General features: G+C 43.5%; 1 protein-coding gene across 1 annotated transcript in view; it reads left to right on the top strand.

The window, feature by feature from the left end:
* The window catches only part of PKD1 (polycystin 1, transient receptor potential channel interacting), a 116,895-nt gene that overhangs the window by 85,714 nt on the left and 11,312 nt on the right, over positions 1-19,869 (top strand). Inside the window, exons 15-32 of the mRNA XM_073558394.1 lie at positions 2,496-2,645; positions 5,014-5,157; positions 5,256-5,535; positions 5,618-5,831; positions 5,919-6,078; positions 7,404-7,550; positions 7,842-7,986; positions 12,065-12,667; positions 13,352-13,508; positions 13,630-13,882; positions 14,705-14,900; positions 15,185-15,355; positions 17,170-17,313; positions 17,399-17,609; positions 18,915-19,041; positions 19,125-19,238; positions 19,341-19,390; positions 19,640-19,845. Coding sequence (XP_073414495.1) covers positions 2,496-2,645; positions 5,014-5,157; positions 5,256-5,535; positions 5,618-5,831; positions 5,919-6,078; positions 7,404-7,550; positions 7,842-7,986; positions 12,065-12,667; positions 13,352-13,508; positions 13,630-13,882; positions 14,705-14,900; positions 15,185-15,355; positions 17,170-17,313; positions 17,399-17,609; positions 18,915-19,041; positions 19,125-19,238; positions 19,341-19,390; positions 19,640-19,845 — 3,472 coding nt within the window. The remainder of the gene's footprint in view (positions 1-2,495; positions 2,646-5,013; positions 5,158-5,255; positions 5,536-5,617; positions 5,832-5,918; positions 6,079-7,403; positions 7,551-7,841; positions 7,987-12,064; positions 12,668-13,351; positions 13,509-13,629; positions 13,883-14,704; positions 14,901-15,184; positions 15,356-17,169; positions 17,314-17,398; positions 17,610-18,914; positions 19,042-19,124; positions 19,239-19,340; positions 19,391-19,639; positions 19,846-19,869) is intronic.

A 19,869-nucleotide genomic window follows, 5' to 3' on the forward strand; every position in this document is an offset into this window, starting at 1 on the left:
CTCGGCTGGGGTGCAGTGTTCCGCAATCACACTGTTCAGGGTCGTTGGTCGACTCAAGAATCTGCTCTGCCGATCAACGTACTAGAGATACGAGCGATCCATCTGGCTCTCGTCCACTGGGAAAGGCTCCTCAGGGGCCTGCCTGTCCGGATTCAGACAGACAATGCCACAGCAGTGGCATATGTCAACCGCCAAGGAGGGACACGGAGTGTCTCAGCCCTGGCAGAAGTGTCCAAGATCCTTCAGTGGGCAGAGATTTCGGTACCGACAATCTCCGCGGTACACATTCTCGGCGTAGACAACTGGGCCGCCGACTTTCTCAGCCGCGAGGGTCTCGCGGCAGGAGAGTGGTCCCTACATCCGGAGGTATTTCTTCAGCTCTGCAGTCGTTGGGGAACCCCGGACGTAGATCTGCTAGCTTCTCGCCTCAACAGGAAGGTCCCACAGTTTGTATCCAGAGCTCGAGATCCTCTCGTAGTGGGTGCCGACGCTCTGGCCATTCCTTGGTCACAGTTCGAGCTCCCCTACCTGTTTCCTCCCATGCCTCTTCTTCCCATGCTGCTGAAGATCAAAGCAGAAGGAATTCCAGTCATTCTCATCGCCCCGAATTGGCCCAGAAGGTCTTGGTTCGCGGACATTGTCAACCTTCTCGCGGACGCCCCCTGGAAGCTTCCAGACAGGGCAGATCTGCTGTCTCAAGGTCCGATTTGCCACCCCAATTCTCGGCCACTCAATTTAACGGCGTGGCTGTTGAGACCGAGGTTTTGAAACGAGCAGGATTCTCCGGTCGAGTAATTCATACCATGATCCGAGCCAGGAAGCCATCATCTTCCAAAATTTACTACCGTACTTGGAAGGCCTATTTCACTTGGTGTGAGGCCAATAACATCGCGCCTTTGTGCTTTTCGCTCCCTTCAGTTCTGGCGTTTCTTCAGGCAGGGCTGGATGCGGGGCTTGCTCTCAGTTCCTTGAAGGGTCAAGTTTCGGCGCTGTCCATTTTATTTCAGAAGACTTTGGCCTCCCGCCCTCAGGTCAAAACCTTTCTTCAGGGCGTGGCTCACACGGCTCCTCCGTATCGAGCGCCCGTGGATCCATGGGATCTTAATTTGGTTCTTGAGGTTCTGCAAGGTTCTCCCTTTGAACCTCTCAGAGAAGTCTCCCTTTCCCTTCTCTCCTGGAAGGTAGCCTTTCTGGTGGCCATCACCTCCATCCGGCGCGTGTCGGAATTGGCGGCTCTTTCCTGCCGCTCTCTTTTCCTGGTACTTCACCAGGACAAGGTAGTTCTGCGGCCTCCGCCCTCTTTTCTTCCGAAGGTGGTGTCCTCCTTTCACCTCAATGAGGATATTGTTCTGCCGTCCTTCTGTCCGAGTCCATCTCACCCTCGGGAGCGGTCCCTGAACAAGCTGGATCTGGTCAGGGCGATGAGAGTCTATCTGTCTAGGACGTCTTCCTTGCGAAAGACGGACTCTCTTTTCGTCATTCCAGATGGGGCGCGGAAAGGTCACCCGGCTTCCAAAGCTACTATTGCTCGCTGGATCAGATCGGCAATTTTGGAGGCCTACTGGGTTAAGCATCGAGTGGCCCCTCCGGGGATCAGAGCGCACTCTACCTGGGCAGTGGGTGCTTCCTGGGCGGTACGCCACAGAGCCTCCGCGCTGCAGCTTTGCAAAGCTGCAACCTGGTCTTCGGTTCACACGTTTGTGAAATTCTACAAGGTCCACACCTACGCTTCGGCGGACGCCAGCCTAGGTAGAAGGATCCTGCAGGCAGCGGTGGTGAGTCCACTGGCCTGATGGAAGTTTGTTTCCCACCCCAGGGACTGCTTTGGGACGTCCCATGGTCTCTGTGTCCCCCAATAAGGCGAACGAGAAAACAGGATTATTGGGTTGCTTACCGTAAAATCTGTTTCTTGGAGCCTTCATTGGGGGACACAGCACCCTCCCATGTTCTACAACTCCTGTTCTTACTTTGGTTGATTGGTTACAGTTGAGTTGTTTGTTCTGTTCTCAATCTAGTCTGTTACTTCTCCTACTGCTTTCTCACTAACTGAGGAATTCCCTGCCGGTCGGTGGGGTGTACACTGCGGAGGAGGAGCTAACCTTTTTTTGTGCATAGTGTCAGCCTCCTAGTGGCAGCAGCATACACCCATGGTCTCTGTGTCCCCCAATGAAGGCTCCGAGAAACAGATTTTACGGTAAGCAACCCAAAAATCCTGTTATTCTTGTACATAGGGGGCAGTATTATAGTAGTCATATTCTTGTACATAGGGACAGTATTATAGTAGTTATATTCTTGTACATAGGAGCAGTATTATAGTAGTTATATTCTTGTACATAGGGAGCAGTATTATAGTAGTTATATTCTTGTACGTTGCAAGGACTGCACAGCCGCAGATCTTCCCTGCCCCTACAAAGTACTTTCTGCTTTGGTGCTCATAGAATCAAAAATTATCTTGACATGTTTTTCTCTTATAATAGCTATTTTCCCCGTTTTAGAATTTAGAAAGTGCAACTTGTAATTCAGAAGTCACTTCAGAATTTGGTCAAATGTTCATACACAAGTCAAAGCTGGAACCAGATATGGAGTACACATTTTTTCTGACTGTCAGTAAACCCGGAAGACATCCTGAGTCCACCAACCAAACAGTAAGTGACTAATGAGACTGAGAAAAGTGTTTTTTGTTCCGTGAGACAAAGCAGTATTATAGTAATTATATTCCTGTACATAGGGGCAGTATTATAGTAATTATATTCTTGTACATAGGGGCAGTATTATAGTAGTTATATTCTTGTACATAGTGGCAGTATTATAGGATTTATATTCCTGTAAATAGTGGGAAGTAGTATAGTAGTTGTATTCTTGTACATAGGGGCAGTATTATAGTAGTTATATTCTTGTACATAGGGGCAGTATTATAGTAGTTATATTCTTGTACATAGGGGCAGTATTATAGTAGTTATATTCGTATACATAGGGTCATTATTATAGTAGTTATATCCCTGTACATAGGGGCAGTATTGTAGTAGTTATATTCTTGGACATAGGGGCAGTATTATAGTAGTTATATTCTTGTACATAGGGGACAGTATTATAGTAGTTATATTGTATATAGGGGCAGTATTATAGTAGTTATATTCTTGTACATAGGAGCAGTTTTATAGTAGTTATATTCTTGTACATATGGGGCAGTATTATAGTAGTTATATTCTTGTATATAGGAGCAGTATTATAGTAGTTATATTCTTGTATATAGGAGCAGTATTATAGTAGTTATATTCTTGTACATAGGGGCAGTATTATAGTAGTTATATTCTTGTATGTAGGAGCAGTATTATAGTAGTTATATTCTTGTACATAGGGGGCAGTATTATAGTAGTTATACTCTTGTACATAGGGGGCAGTATTATAGTAGTTATATTCTTGTATATAGGGGCAGTATTATTGTAGTTATATTCTTGTACATAGGGGCAGTATTATGGTAGTTTTATTATACATAGGGGGTAGTATTATAGTAGTTATATTCTTGTACATAGGGGCAGTATTATAGTAGTTATATTCTTGTACATAGGGGCAGTATTATAGTAGTTATATTCTTGTACATAGGGGCAGTATTATGGTAGTTTTATTATACATAGGGGGTAGTATTATAGTAGTTATATTCTTGTACATAGGGGCAGTATTATGGTAGTTTTATTATACATAGGGGGTAGTATTATAGTAGTTATATTCTTGTACATAGGGGCAGTATTATAGTAGTTATATTCTTGTACATAGGGGCAGTATTATAGTAGTTATATTCTTGTACATAGGGGCAGTATTATGGTAGTTTTATTATACATAGGGGTAGTATTATAGTAGTTATATTCTTGTACATAGGGGCAGTATTATCGTAGTTATATTCTTGTACATAGGGGCAGTATTATAGTAATTATATTCTTGTACATAGGGGCAGTATTATAGTAGTTTTTTTCTTGTACATAGGGGCAGTATTATAGTAGTTATATTCTTGTATATAGGAGCAGTGTTATAGTAGTTATATTCTTGTACATAGGGGGCAGTATTATAGTAGTTATATTCTTGTACATAGGGGCAGTATTATAGTAGTTATATTCTTGTATATAGGAGCAGTATTATAGTAGTTATATTCTTGTACATGGGGGCAGTATTATAGCAGTTATATTCTTGTACATAGGGGCGGTATTATGGTAGTTTTATTATACATAGGGGGTGGTATTATAGTAGTTATAGTCTTGTACATAGGGGCAGTATTATAGTAGTTATATTTTTGTACATAGGGGCAGTATTATGGTAGTTTTATTATACATAGGGGGTAGTATTATAGTAGTTATATTCTTGTACATAGGGGCAGTATTATAGTAGTTATATTCTTGTACATAGGGGCAGTATTATAGTAGTTATATTCTTGTACATAGGGGCAGTATTATAGTAGTTATATTCTTGTACATAGGGGCAGTATTATAGTAGTTTTTTTCTTGTCCATAGGGGGCAGTATTATAGTAGTTATATTCTTGTATATAGGAGCAGTATTATAGTAGTTATATTCTTGTACATAGGGGGCAGTATTATAGTAGTTATATTCTTGTACATAGGGGCAGTATTATAGTAGTTATATTCTTGTACATAGGGGCAGTATTATGGTAGTTTTATTATACATAGGGGGTAGTATTATAGTAGTTATATTCTTGTACATAGGGGCAGTATTATAGTAGTTATATTCTTGTACATAGGGGCAGTATTATAGTAGTTATATTCTTGTACATAGGGGCAGTATTATGGTAGTTTTATTATACATAGGGGGCAGTATTATAGTAGTTATATTCTTGTACATAGGGGCAGTATTATAGTAGTTATATTCTTGTATATAGGAGCAGTATTATAGTAGTTATATTCTTGTACATAGGGGGCAGTATTATAGCAGTTATATTCTTGTACATAGGGGCAATATTATAGTAGTTATATAATAGAGAGATATTTAGACATTTTTACTTGCAGGTATTAATTAAAAAAGGCAGTGTTCCCATCGTGTCTCTGAAGTGTGTGTCCTGCAAGGCGCAGTCTGTGTATGAAGTAAGCGCTAGCTCCTATGTTTACCTGGAAGGATCCTGCACTAACTGTCAGGATGAAGCGTGGTCTGGGGTAAGATGTACTCTCTGCTTCTCAGAAGTCTGATATAATGATCCTAGGTGTGATATATGGCGCATATTTGGTGTTACGTTCCTTGTCTGTCCTGGCAGAGATGGACAGCTCAGAGCTTCAGCAACAAGACCTTGGTCCTCAATGGCAGCACCACAACCACAGGAGACCGAGAGCTTAATCTGGTTCTCAGACAGGGGGTGTTAAAGGATGGAGAGGGGTACAAGTTCACCCTTAATGTCAGTGATCCCAGCATGAAAGAAGAGGGCTTCGCTTCCATAGATCTGCTCCCCAATAGTCCACCCTCTGGAGGAACCTGCAGAATCTTCCCTAATGGAACCATACATTCCTTGACGGACCCAGTTCACTTTGATTGTACAGGTCAGTACCTTCTATGCCCCGAGGATTTGGATGTCCTGCTCTACAACCATCTCCCCTTATATAATCTTTATCATCTTTGTAGGGTGGAGAGATACAGAAGACGAGGTGTCTTTGGTATTCATCCTGAGGGCTAAGCGCTGCCGTGGTGGTCACTGCGACGACTTCTGGGTATATAAGGGCAGCCGGTCAGAACACATCACCTTCCTGCCCGTTGGCTACCAGGAGTCAAAATTTACGGTGGAAGTGTCTATACTGGTGCAGGATCAGCAGGGGGCAACAGCAATGGCCCTGAACCAGTAAGTGGATTCAGCATACAACCGTCATGGCGGTAAGATAGACTGACCCCGCTATGTAATATTTCCTTTCGTCTCTATCCGGTATAGAACCATGGAAATTTTGATGCCAGTCCTCCCAGATGGATTTCATAGCCTGGCAGACTGGTTACAGAACCTGACAGAGTCTCGCTTGCAGGGTTTATTGAAACAGGGAGACCCCCAGCATGTCGCCGAGTACGCCTTGGCTCTCATTACTGTTCTGAATGAGGTAAATAATTAACCATGAACATACCAATCTGTATGTGATGCAGCCAAATTGTTTCCAGATTACTGGAATTTCTGGTTGGTTCCCCATAGTCTTCGATACTGCGGCATCTCATCTGCTGGATTCCACCCATACGACTTTAACCCCATTTCATTTTTTACGTTAAGTGCCGTGGAATGGTGAAAAAAATAAACACAATTCAACCACTGTGTTTTGTTTTTATGGCAGTCGTTGTGCTGTAAAAATAACATTCTCCCTGTCAGTACTATTACGGACGTACCAAAACTTGCACATTTGTTTTTTTGTATATGTAATGAAAAAAATGAAAAACGTAATAAAAAGTCATCATTTTCTGAGATCTGTAACTTTTTAGCCTCCTCCCGTCAATGGTGACTTGTTCTCTGCGGGGCGAGCTGTATTTTTCTTTAAAACTTTTTGGGTACGTGCAGCATTTTAATGGCTTTTCATTGCATTTTCTTAGAGAGCGGCGACAACCAGAAACGTTCCAATCATTTTTTCTCTCTATACGACGTTTACTATAATTAATTTTTATATCTTTATAGATCAGACTTTTACGGACATGGCAATTCCAAATAAATACTTTTTTTTTTTTTTTAATTGGGGAAAAAAGTGATTAAAACTTGTATTATTTTAATATTTCTTAAAAACTTAGTTGCTTTTCTATTTTTCATCTTTTAGTCCTTTTAGGGAACTTGAAATTGTAATCGTTTACTCACCTCTATATATTGCAGCATTTATTACAAACAATGGTCTGATATGAAGCCTGTCCTGTGGCTGGGCTTCATAGGTGTACCAAGATGGCAGCAGGTCACAAGCCCATTGGCCACCTGGATTGCGAATTTTAAATTCCATTGCCAGAAATTGACTGCAGCATTTAAGGAGTTAAAGGCAATGATCGCAGCTAGCTTCAATCCGTTCGGTTAGAGGCCAGTTGTATTGCTGACTCCATACATCTGCACCCGGTGTGTGATGTAAATGTACATCACGCATCTGAAATGGGTATTGCGTGATACCCTGTATACTGGGTATAGCTGAGTATTGCTATTCAAGATGTAAGGAAAGTTGGACATCAAGTGCTTCATTTCCCTACAGCGCCTCCGCAGGGAAAATGAAGCATTACATGATTCCAATTGAAATCAGTGAGCCGTCCAAGTGATACAAGGTACTGTATACGCTGGGTCCTCTAAAGTGAGAAACGTTCTTTGTAACTGCAATCTACTAAAAACTGAGACCCTTTCATGAGCTCAGAATTCATTTCTGGACATCCCCTCTAAATGTTCATGTGGGTCCTTTTTTGTTCCTATTAGTATGAGCAAGTCATGAGCAAACTTGAAGGGGCAAGTGAGCTGAAACTGGGGATTGTGCGCAAGAAGATAACGGATGCCCTCATCTCTCTGAAAGTGAACACGGTGGATGACATACGGCAGATTGCGGCAGCCCTCGCACAATGTACGGTAAGTAGCGCTGGCATTGACACGGCAGCCATCACATTGGTGGAGGCTGTGATTTCGGACCACTAGAAGAAATGTCTTGAATGGGCTCTGTAGACAGATCCATTCCCTTTGGCACTGCCCAGAGACCTCCGTATACTGAAATGCTGGCAGCTTCGTTAGTGTTTCATCAAATCAGCAATCTCTGCATCATGTCAAAGGGCTTTGATTTAGTCTTTGTTCACACCAAAGAAGAATGGGAAGACTTTAGGCGCGTATACTGGACATATCCATTACTACTTCCTTTGCCTTCAGGTGGCCAGCAAGGAGTTGGCCTGTGCGTCTTGTCAGCGGGAAACACTCAGCAAGCTGGAAGCCATGATGTCCATCTTACAGAACGAAACAACGCAGGGGATGATGACGCCGACCACCATTGCATACAACATACTGAACATCATGGGTAAGGAATATCCTGTAATTGGATATTATATCCTGTAATACAGGTCTCGGAAAATGGTGTCATTCCAAAGTACAACTCGTCCCGCACAAAACAAGCTGTCACACGGCCATAATGACGGAAATATAAAAAAGTTATGGCTCTGGGAAGAAGGGGAGCAAAAACGTGAGGGGTTAAGAATAACTAAGGAGCAAGTGTTGAATTATCCTGCAGCGCCTCCTCAGGAAAAAAACTAAGCATTGCACAGTTTGAATTCACATTAGCGGTGTAAATTATAGGGGCGGTCCAGGATTTTGATAATTGCAGTAGGCCTCATTTATTAAAAATTATTTTAAAAGAAAAATCTGTCTGTGTTGCCCGTAGCAACCAATCAGAGCTCAGCTTTCATTATCAAAACAGCTTTGGGAAAATGAAAGCTGGACTGTGATTGGTTTCTATTGGCATCGAAGACATGTTTTTATTTTAGCTACAATTATTTGTTGTCACCGCTCAGTTGGTGCCCGCTAGGCTATATTTACTTTGTGGTATGTCCACTGGCCTCAGCGTCCTAGCCCTGTACATGCACAGAGACCACTGATTGGCTGCAGCCCTCACATGGATATATTATGCTTGATCGCTGCCGTAAGACTGGAAGGGGCCACTAAAATGACAGTAATTTTATTTTTTGTATTACTTTTTTTTATTTTGATTTTAGTTTTTATTTGTTTTTAATACCGGTCAACCCCTTTAAAACTCTTGTGTCCCAATGTAAAATGTGCAACAGACCTCTCAACTTTCAATCTTCCATTTATAATACCGGTGCCTTCTTATATAGCATCAGGACTTCCTCAGGCACCAGGGCTCCCTCAGGCATAATTGCTTTTTCAGGAACCAGGGCTTCCTCAGGCACCAGGGCTCCCTCAAGTACCAGGACTCCCTCAGACACCAGGGCTTCCTCAGGCACCAGGGCTCCCTCAAGTACCAGGACTCCCTCAGACACCAGGGCCTCCTCAAGCATCGGGGTTCCTCAAGCACCAGGGCTCCCTCAGGCACAAGGGCTTCATCAGGGATTAGGGCTTCCTCAAGCACCAAGGCTCCATTAGGCACCAGGGCTCCCTCATACACTAGGGCATCCTCAAGCAACAGGGCTTTCTCAGGCACCAGAGCTCCCTCATGAACCAGGGCTCCCTCTGGCACCATGGCTACCTCTGGCACCAAGACTCCCTCAGGCACCAGGGCTTCCTCAAGCAACGGGTCTCTCTCAGGTACCAGGGCTTCCCCAGGAACCAAGGCTCCCTCAGGCACCAGGGTTCCCTCAGTTACCAGGGCTCCCATAGGTACCAGGGCTTTCTCAGGAATCAGGGCTTCCTCAAGCACCAGGGTTCCCTCTGGCACCATGGCTCCCTCCGGTACCAGGACTCTCTCAGACACCAGGGCTTCCTCAAGCACTAGGACCTTCTCAGGTACCAGGGTGGGATGTGACCGCTACCTCTGCATCCCTTATAGCCACATTAGAGTGCATTGCTGGAGCGTTTGGCGGGATCTTGGATAGAGGGGAAGCCTCATGAAATCCCGAATGATTTGGAATATATCCGACCAAAACCTCTTGGAAACAGGAGCTTCCAGAAGGATGCTTGTGTCTAATCCTGGATGCTCAATTATTTCAATTGGAGCCAAGCATCCGATTACAAATTTGTGAGGTATTAAGGGGGCGGAAATAGCAGTGGGATGTTGCTTCTAAAAGGAGCATTTTTTAACCAAATTTTTTTATGATGCCGTTAGCATCCAACCTATGAAAATATAAAATTATTTAACCCATGGGGTGAAAGGTGTAAAAGAAAAAAAATGTAAACACTACAACTAATAGTTCTCTCCCCCAAAAGATCCTACAAAAAGTGATCTAACCGTCGGATGTACCCTAAAATGGTACCGATAAAAACTACCGCTACACGGAAAAGTAACACAGAAAATGCAGACAAAATCCAATTATATTTTGAATTTTTTTTAACTAGATTGGTCAGGGTCTCAGCAAACATACAATTACCACCGGCTGCAGGAGTCGGAATAAATCAGCGTAGAGAAAGACACAGGAGGGATGGGATGATATAAACACTTTTTTTAATTAATGTGACAGGGAAAAAAAAATCCTGCTAAATTGTGTCTCTTTTGTGCTGCCAGTTAATGGCTTCTGTAACTAAAAAAAAAAGATATCTGTCATCATCTGCGAGATCGCATTGTACAACCCAGAACTGCCGGTGAAACCGCACTAAAGTAATAGGTCCAGATTGCCAGACATTGGTTGAGTGGAGAGCCGCCGACTCTGCGGGAATTTTATAGACAGTCTGATGTAGTTGTTAAAATGGAAAAGGATATTTATAAGAAAAGGAAAAGTGTGAAATCTTTTGAATCACTTTGGAAACCATGGGTGGAGAGAAACTGATTCCGGAGGGATGCTGTTTACACGTATAAGCAATGGATGCTAATGTCTCATTATTGGCTATTGAGGATTTAAGGGAGGGGGGTGGAGGGAGGGAAATGGGGGATTGGTTTTATAATGTTTGTAAATATGTCTATGCTCCTTTTTTGGGCACAATTGTGTGCAATGTCACTTTGAATCTTGTTAATAAAAAAATTATCTGATTTAAAAAAAAAAGTAATAGGTCCAGGATTAGAAAAATATGGCTCCTTTCCTCTAAAAACAGTGCCACCTTTGTCCACAGGTTGTGTGGGGTATTGCAGCTCAGTCCCATTCATTTCAATGGAGCTGAGCTGCAGTAATTTAGGAGTCCACAAGACATCGTGCCCCTCTGATTTGATCTTCAGGACCTATTTTAAGGATAGGTCATTTATATATTTGATTCCCCTTGAAGGAATATTTCCAAAATTTAAAAGTGCACTTTAAACACACAAGATACTCTGTTATACCTCTTGCAAGGCACAAGGGGGCACTAAAGAGGTAATCCATGACAGTAGGTTTAAATATTTTTTGGCTGGAGTGTTCCTTTAAAGAGGTTTTTTTTTTATTTATTTAATTTATTTTTTTAACTTACATGCATGTATACTGGGGCTAAAAATTAGTTGTGCACCGTTTTTGCTTCTACAGGCTCTTTGTTTTGTTGCACATTTAACTTTGATGTGGTCTATGGTTATAAATCAGCCGAAAGGAAAAGACAGAAGATAAGAGTTACAAATTGCCCGTCAGGGTATGTTAATGGGCTTACTGAAAGAATCTCAGTGAACTCATTCTGCAGTCGGCAATACACTCTGCAACACAAAAGCTATAGAAAGCAAAAAGTGCCAAATTTTAAATGAAACCCAATTGCAAAAATAATTTTCAGACCCAAACGCGTTTGTTTAAGTGATAAAAAAAGTCCCAAAAGGGACCTCTTTAAATAGGAGCTGGGTTAAAGTACCTGAGAATGGCCACTAGTCTACAGATTTGTGCTGTTCTTTTTCCGTACACTGTGTACATTCACTTGGAGCAGATAACAATATCTTGTAAGTGTAATAATATTAACAAAACTTCCAATTACAAATATAGTATAGTTCTTCTGATTAGCTATGTCGCCTACCCCATGTGCAGGGCATTGTAGTAGCTTAGGTATCCATGGTTATGACCACTAAAAACTAACACTAAATGAGCGGTCATAACCATGGATACCTAAGCTACTGCAATGCCCTGCACATGGGGTAGGCGACATAGCTAATCAGAAGAACTATACAACATTTCTAAGGCCGGGATCACACATGCGAGAAACTCGGACGAGTCTCGCATCTTAATACCCGGCACTGCCGCCAGACCTCCGATTGGAGCATGTTGTCTCATAGAAATACATGCAACCGCCTGCTCCGCTCCCGAGTGCTGGTGGCAGTGCCGGGTATTAAGATACGAGACTCGTCCGGGTTTCTCGCATGTGTGATCCCGACCTAATTGAAGGTATTTGCTAATATTACTATTGCACCTGCTAAATATTGGTATAGGATGTTGGAGATGGGAATATCCCTTTAAGAATGCATTCACCCAAATTTGGGTGGGAAATCTTTAGCATTTTAAGCCCCCTTTGTATTTGTACCTTTGAGCTTTCTCATTATTGTATTATAGGAGACGTCATTCATCTTGTGAACACCAAGTCCTCCGTTCACACAGGAGGGCAACTGTGCAAAGCCCTGAACAACGCGACCGTTGCCTCGGAAGCTTACAATTTGTCTTCAGATCTCATGAGGATTTTGATGAAGTCCAGGGTTCTCAATGAGGAGCCTCTGACCCTGCAGGGTGGGGAGATCTTGGCCCGGGGCAAACGTTCAGATCCTCTAAACTTGCTTTGCTACAGTAACAGGACGGGCTGCCAATTCTTCATTCCACAGGGGTTTAACAGCACCTTCCCCGACCTCACAGACATCATCCAGGTCATGTTCCAGGTGGACTCCAATCCTTACCCTTTTGGGTTCATCAACAACTACACTGTGTCCACCAAGGTGGCCTCTATGGAGTTCCAAACTAGTAATGGCAGCCAGATCCCGGTTGAGAGCTTGGATTCTGAGAAAGCCATCACGGTTAGCGTTGCCAATAACACTGGCGTCGGGAATATCACTGCTGGCCTGGCTAACATTGATAGCCGGCGCTCGGTGAAGGTGGACCTCGAGGCGGAAAGCAGTAATGAGAACGCAGGACTTCACATACAGATCACTTACACAGCGCAGGATGGTGAGCAATCTTTACAGAGTTTAGTTATTTTGTTTTTTTGGTTACAGAGCTCCAAATCCATCTCCTGCAAAGTCATAGTGGTACATGATAACATTCTGTCTGCCTGCGTGACCCTGTCACCTTTTAGATCTATATTGCGCATGCTTTCCTCCCTATCTACAGCCTGTATAATCTGCCCTCCATGAAGCATTGGATGCTTTCCCCTCTCTGCACACTCTTATTTAATGTGCATTACCTCCTTCCCTTGCTGTTGCTATTTTTAAGGTAGGTTTGATCCATGTTTCACGGTCAGAATAGGATTACGATGCCCGGCCTCTGGTCTCTTGACCCAAATTCAACAACCTGATAGTTATTTATGAGGCTATTGCATTCAGATCAGGAGACCTTCGGCCGGTCCAATCTTCAAGGCACATACTCGCACTGTGTTTCATGGATTTCTGAGTTCGGCCTAACACTGAGAAAAGAAGGCAGAGAGCCATCTGAGCCAGGAACAGTGTTATTCCTGATCTATGTCATTCAGCAGCACAACCAGCTATGTGAAGGTGTTACACAGACTCCACAGCAGGAAAATGTTAGGAAATGTTTAATGAAGACTATTAGAAAGCTGTATCATTTTTTTATTTAAGAAGCAAATTAAAAATTGTCAAGGTGATGTAGTAATTGTATTTTGACTGTCTCTTGTAGAGCGATATAAAGACAGTGAACCTGAGCCATACATCTCGGTGTATCTACATGAGTCCGGCCATCCCAACCAGTACAACTATAGTGACATGAAGCAGATCAGCGAGGACTCGCTGTCAGGAGATGACCACAAGCTGTACACGTTCTTCATCGCCCCATCGTAAGAAAATATTCACCTGATCTCAGGGCTAATGGTCTCCTGTCCTGTCTTGTGTGTGGTGGGTCTACTGTAGATGTTGGACCATAATAAGTAGATTTTTAATAAATCTTGTCTGTTTTAGAGATGGAAACCTGACCAAGCGCTACTACCTGAACATCACAAACCATTACATGTGGTCACCGGTGGACGTGACAGTGGGCCTTTACACCTCCCTGTGTCAGTACTTCGATGGTAATGAGATGAAATGGAAGACAGAGGGCGTTGTACCCCTGGAGGATACCAGACCGGACCAGGCTGTGTGTCTGACCCAACATCTCACGGCTTTCGGTGCCAGTCTCTTCGTCCCACCTCACTCTGTCAACTTTATCTATCCTGTAAGTAGGACGTTTCCTGTTACTATGGCGATGTGACTAGATCTCTGATCCTATCTTCATAGATGGACATTGTCGGAGAGTGCTTGAAAAAGACACTGATATATAACGGAGTACCCCTTCAAAGGGTTATTTCCGGAAAGTGCTTGTAAATACAAGTGATTTTGCAATTTACTATTTATTAAACATTACAGCCATTCTTGAAATATTGACACTTTTCATTTGTTTACAGTTCGTTGCCTAGGAGACCAACCACTGCTGCTTTCTAGCCTGTGTAAGCACTACCCTCTAGCTGGCCAGGTTTAGGAGATAACAGTGATCCTGTCCAGCTTCAGAGCAGCGCTTACATGCTCAATAGAAAGAGCATGCAAGCACTGCTCACTTTCTGCTGTCTAGCAGCAGTGGTCGATCTCCAAGGCAACGAGCTGTAAACAAAGCATGTCAAAGCGTGTCAATACCTTAAGAACGGCTGAAAATTTTAATACGTAGTAAATTGCAAAATTTCTTGTATTTACAAGCACTATCCAAAAATACTAATTAATGAAGATGATAACCTTTTTAAGGAGTACTTCACTATATATCAGCTGTCCACTGGCACTGACAGCTGTTTCACTGGTGCCATAGACTTTGAATGGAGCGGCAGATTGGATGCATGGCCCACTACTCCATTCAGCTTCTCCTAAGCTAGGGAAAAACGGAGAACATAAGTCCTCTAATCTGGCGTCTGGTAGGGTCGCACCATTCCAGATTACTGGAGTTTTTCTGTGTATAGATAATTGTTGTAAAACATAGAAGTAACTGTCATTACTATTCCTTTCATTGCAGCCTCCTCCTCCCGGTATTAACTATATCGTGCTGCTCACGTGTGCCGTCTGCTTCGCCACCTACTCTGTGGCCACCATTATTGTCCACAAACTGGACTTGCTGGATGTCAGTAAAGCTGGGGTCATTCCCTTCTGCGGAAAACCTGGATTTTTTAAATATGACGTTCTGGTGAAGACAGGATGGGGCCGAGGGTCTGGTGAGTGCGTCTGTACCCGTGCATCAGTGTATATACATGTTTGTATCTACGTCGGTGTATACATATGTGTGTGTCTACGTCTGTGTATACATATGTGTGTGTCTACGTCTGTGTATACACGTGTGTGCGTCTACGTCGGTGTATACATACTGTATGTGTGTGTCTATGTCAGTGTATACACATGTGTGTGTATACACGTGTGTGCGTCTACGTCGGTGTATACACGTATGTGCGCCGTCATCTGTAATCTACAAAATGCCAGTCCTCGCCGTCCCCCCGCTCAGGTACCACCGCTCATGTTGGCATCAGTCTCTACGGAGTGGACAGTAAAAGTGGCCACCGGCATCTGGATGGAGAAAACACCTTCCACAGGAACAGCGTGGACGTCTTCCAGATCGCAACAGAGAAGAGTTTGGGAAACGTGTGGAAAGTCCGTCTGTGGCACGATAATAAAGGTAACGGAACGATGGACTCCAGGCTAAAGCCAGAGCAATTTAGGGGGTCTCTTCTGTATCCTGAAATGTTACCTGGACTCTCATGATACGGAGAATCCTCTTTCTTATGCAGATTCAAATGAACATGGTCGCATTAAGTCCTCCAGAGCAGCGCTCACTGTCACCAGTGCCTTAATATCACACATACACTACACTTACGTAATCCCAGCGTACAGACGTCATGGCCTCCTTCCTACAGACTGTATACTGGCATTTCCACCTATATACGGCTCTTCAAATATTCACCAACAATCCATTTCGGTCTTCGCTTTTCCGACTTATATTAGGTAATTAACGTTAGAGACGCCGCAACCATTTGCGTCTGGACAATAATTGTTTTATGTAAATGAGGCTTTAGCTGATTGGCTGTGAGTTAATGTGAGTGTACACTGCCATCTTCTGGCAGAAGAGGGAACTACATTTAAAGGGCTATCCTCACATTTAAGGCTACTTTGCTGAAAAGATATATTTCTAGACAAATCCAGCCATAATTTGCACAGTAAAAGAGTTCTGCAGCGCAGTCGCACCCCTTTGGCACTGCTCAGATATTTCTCCAACTCGATATATCACCCAACCGGTTTCTTATAAGAAAAATCTCCCATCATGGATTTTTTTTTTGCGAATATCATTCCCCGTTAATTTTTTTTACTAACAGACAAGCACAAACTCACCCTCTATACTTTTGGTGTCTTCTTTAAACCCTTAACACCCAGCCATGTATATATAAATCACAGGCTCAGGAGCAAGTGCCAGATGTGTTATACAACCAGCACCTGCTTCTGACAGCGGCGACCAGAGCTAGCTCCGATCCCTGCCATTTAACCATTTAGCTGCTTCTAGAAATCACTGACAGTGATCTTTAGATGATTCTAATCACTGTGTAATAAGTGGGGTGCAGATAGGTTGCCCCCGTGATTGTATAGGTCTCAGCTGCCGTCTTCTTTGTATTTCTGTGAAACCTGTGTTGGTCTTAATGGGAGATTGATGATTTTTCTACTTACTGTAGCATTGCATTATGTAGTACTAGTGATCAAACAATCACAGGTTTTAAGGGGATCTAGAAAAATGCGCAGAAAGTTGTAAAAAAAAAAAGTCCCATTTATCAAAATCTAAAATTACTGAACCCATGTGGTAAAAATCGAAATAAGACTACAGCTTCAAGCGGCGAAAAATTAAAACAGCGAAGGTCTTGAAAAGTGGTGCCAAAACCTATATTAATAAAATAAAAAAACACTAAACACCATAAAAATGAAGATCAAAAATAATTGGCCAAATTGCATTTTTTTACTATATCATCCCACTTGGAATTTTTTTTTATATTGTATGGTAAAATCAATGGTGTCTCTCAGAACCGCAACAAACAAGCCCTCTAATGGGATTGTGGGTGGAAAAAAAACAAAAAAATGGAGAGAGAAAAATCTGAAGCTGAAAGAATGGCTCCGTCCTTCAGGAGTTAAATGCTCAGCGAGCTCCTCCTGGCGTGATGTCAGAGCAGTGCTGTGTGCCCTGAACCAATCAGATGTCCCCTGTTGCTGATTCTCCACCCCTTCACTCTCACAGACTTCAGCTGCATCTCCCTCCTGACTCTCTTTTATTTTACTCTTTTATACAAAATGGACTTTTAGTGACAGTGAAGGTTTGTGAATGTTAACAGAGTGGCTATATGCTCCTGGAAGGAAAGGAAGATGGTACAGTCCCCAGAACTGCAATGTTTTCTATAGTCACATGGTCACAAAGTCCAGGTCTCTGATAGTGACGTGAATGTGTTTGGACAGGACTCAGCCCCTCTTGGTACGTGCAGCACGTCATCGTCAAGGACCTGCAGCGCAGTAAGAATCACTTCTTCCTGGTGAATGACTGGTTGTCCGTGGGACAGGAGGAGAGCGGCCGGCGGGTGGAGAAGGAAATCTTTGCGGCCAGTGAGTGTCTTTCTGAACTTTTTCAAATTGTGTATGATTTTAGCCAAGCGGCTCAATGTGAAGATGTGTTTCCTTCATGATTCAGGTGAGACAGAACTGAAGAGATTCTCCCGCATCTTTATGGCTGAACTCCAGCGAGGAATCACTGAAAAACATGTTTGGCTGTCAATGTGGGACCGGCCTCCCCGCACCCGCTTCACCCGCGTCCAGAGAGCGACCTGCTGCGCTCTCCTCATATTCCTGTTCCTGTGTGCGAACGCTGTGTGGTACGGTGTGGTGGGAGATAAGAATCATGGGTAAGTAATCCGGTATTATCCTCCAGAGCTGCACTCACTATCTGCTGATGCAGTCACTGTCTACATACATTACATTACTGATCCTGAGTTACATCCAGTATTATACTCCAGAGCTGCACTCACTATTCTGCTGGTGCAGTCACTGTCTACATACATTACATTACTGATCCTGAGTTACATCCTTTATTATATTCCAGAGCTGCACTCACTATTCTGCTGGTGCAGTCACTGTGTACATACATTATTGTTCCTGAGTTACATCCTGTATTATACCTCCAGAGCTGCACTCACTATTCTGCTGGTGCAGTCACTGTGTACATACATTACATTACTGATCCTGAGTTACATCCTGTATTATACTCCAGAGCTGCACTCACTATTCTGCTGGTGCAGTCACTGTGTACATACATTACATTACTGATCCTGAGTTACATCCTGTATTATACTCCAGAGCTGCACTCACTATTCTGCTGGTGCAGTCACTGTCTACATTACATTACATTACATTACTGATCCTGAGTTACATCCTTTATTATATTCCAGAGCTGCACTCACTATTCTGCTGGTGCAGTCACTGTGTACATACATTACATTACTGATCCTGAGTTACATCCTGTATTATACTCCATAGATGCACTCACTATTCTGCTGGTGCAGTCACTGTGTACATACATTACATTACTGATCCTGAGTTACCTCCTGTATTATACCCCAGAGCTGCACTCACTATTCTGCTGGTGCAGTCACTGTGTACATACATTACATTACTGATCCTGAGTTACATCCTGTATTATACTCCAGAGCTGCACTCACTATTCTGCTGGTACACTGTGTGAATACATTACATTACTGATCCTGAGTTATATCCTGTATTATACCCCAGAGCTGCACTCAGTATTCTGCTGGTGCAGTCACTATGTACATACATTACATTACTGATCCTGAGTTACCTCCTGTATTATACTCCAGAGCTGCACTAACTATTCTGCTGGTGCAGCCACTGTGTACATACATTACATTACTGATCCTGAGTTACCTCCTGTATTATACCCCAGAGCTGCACTCACTATTCTGCCGGTGCAGTCACTGTGTACATACATTACATTACTGATCCTGAGTTACATCCTGTATTATACTCCAGAGCTGCACTCACTATTCTGCTGGTACACTGTGTGAATACATTACATTACTGATCCTGAGTTATATCCTGTATTATACCCCAGAGCTGCACTCACTATTCTGCTGATAGAGAAATTCTGGACTGTAAATGATAACGTGTATAAATTAGTGTTTCTGGTTTTTCAGGGATAGAGCGGTGTCGGAGTCTGTTCCCCTCAGTGTGGACTCGGTGGCGGTGGGCCTGGTGACCAGCGTGCTTGTATACCCCATCTACCTCATCATTCTCTACCTGTTCAGACGAGCACGCAGTAAGGTGAGGCCCATGCTGGCTGGCAGGCGTCACATCGGCCTGTGTATTTTGACTGTTTTTACGTTGTGTTTTGTCTCCCCCCCCAGACCTGTGTCCGGCCATCCCTCACATACTTTGATCAACACTCTCTAGAAATTGATAATTACTTGGACACGGTGATGGAGAGCTCCTTCATGGCGTACACAGGGAACCATGGCGAGGTGAGGAAGTAATGGCTTCCCTCTTGTATCCTCGCTGTGTGTGGATTAATTTGTCCTCAGCTCTTCCCTTGTGTAACCTTCTCCTCACATTACATCCTACAGGCTTTCTCCAATCAAACCAAAGCAGAGATTCCTGTGGAAGACACAAAAAGGTGAGTGGTGGACCCATATATATGTATTCAGTGGAACCGCTTAGATGCCGTGGTTGATAGTGACAGCAGCATCTTAGGGGGTTAAACTATTGTACTGGGAGCTAGCTCCGGCTGCGGCACTTCCAGGCTGGTGTCAGCTGTATAGTACAGCCAATGCAAACCATTTTTGGGTATCTCAAGTAGATTTCTGCTCTGGTGATGTAGACTCTAATCCGTATCTTGTTTTCTCTGGTTCCTTCATCCACACAGCTTCATCCAGTGGAATACTAATGAGGGTGTGCTCAGCTGGCCCGACCTCCTCAGCGATCCTTCCATCATGGGCAACACCATCCAAAAGTTGGAGCGACACCGAACCAGCTGTAACGTTGGGTTAGATGCCAGCTGCCACCCCAGCGAGGACGATAGCGTGGTGCTAGGACTACCACAGTCCTTACCATTAAAGTTTGTAGCATCAGGTAAGTGGGGGGACTGGGATACAG

This window comes from Dendrobates tinctorius, unplaced genomic scaffold (genome assembly GCF_039654945.1).
Source record: "Dendrobates tinctorius isolate UK_male_01 unplaced genomic scaffold, ASM3965494v1 ptg000257l, whole genome shotgun sequence".
Lineage (NCBI taxonomy): Eukaryota > Metazoa > Chordata > Amphibia > Anura > Dendrobatidae > Dendrobates > Dendrobates tinctorius.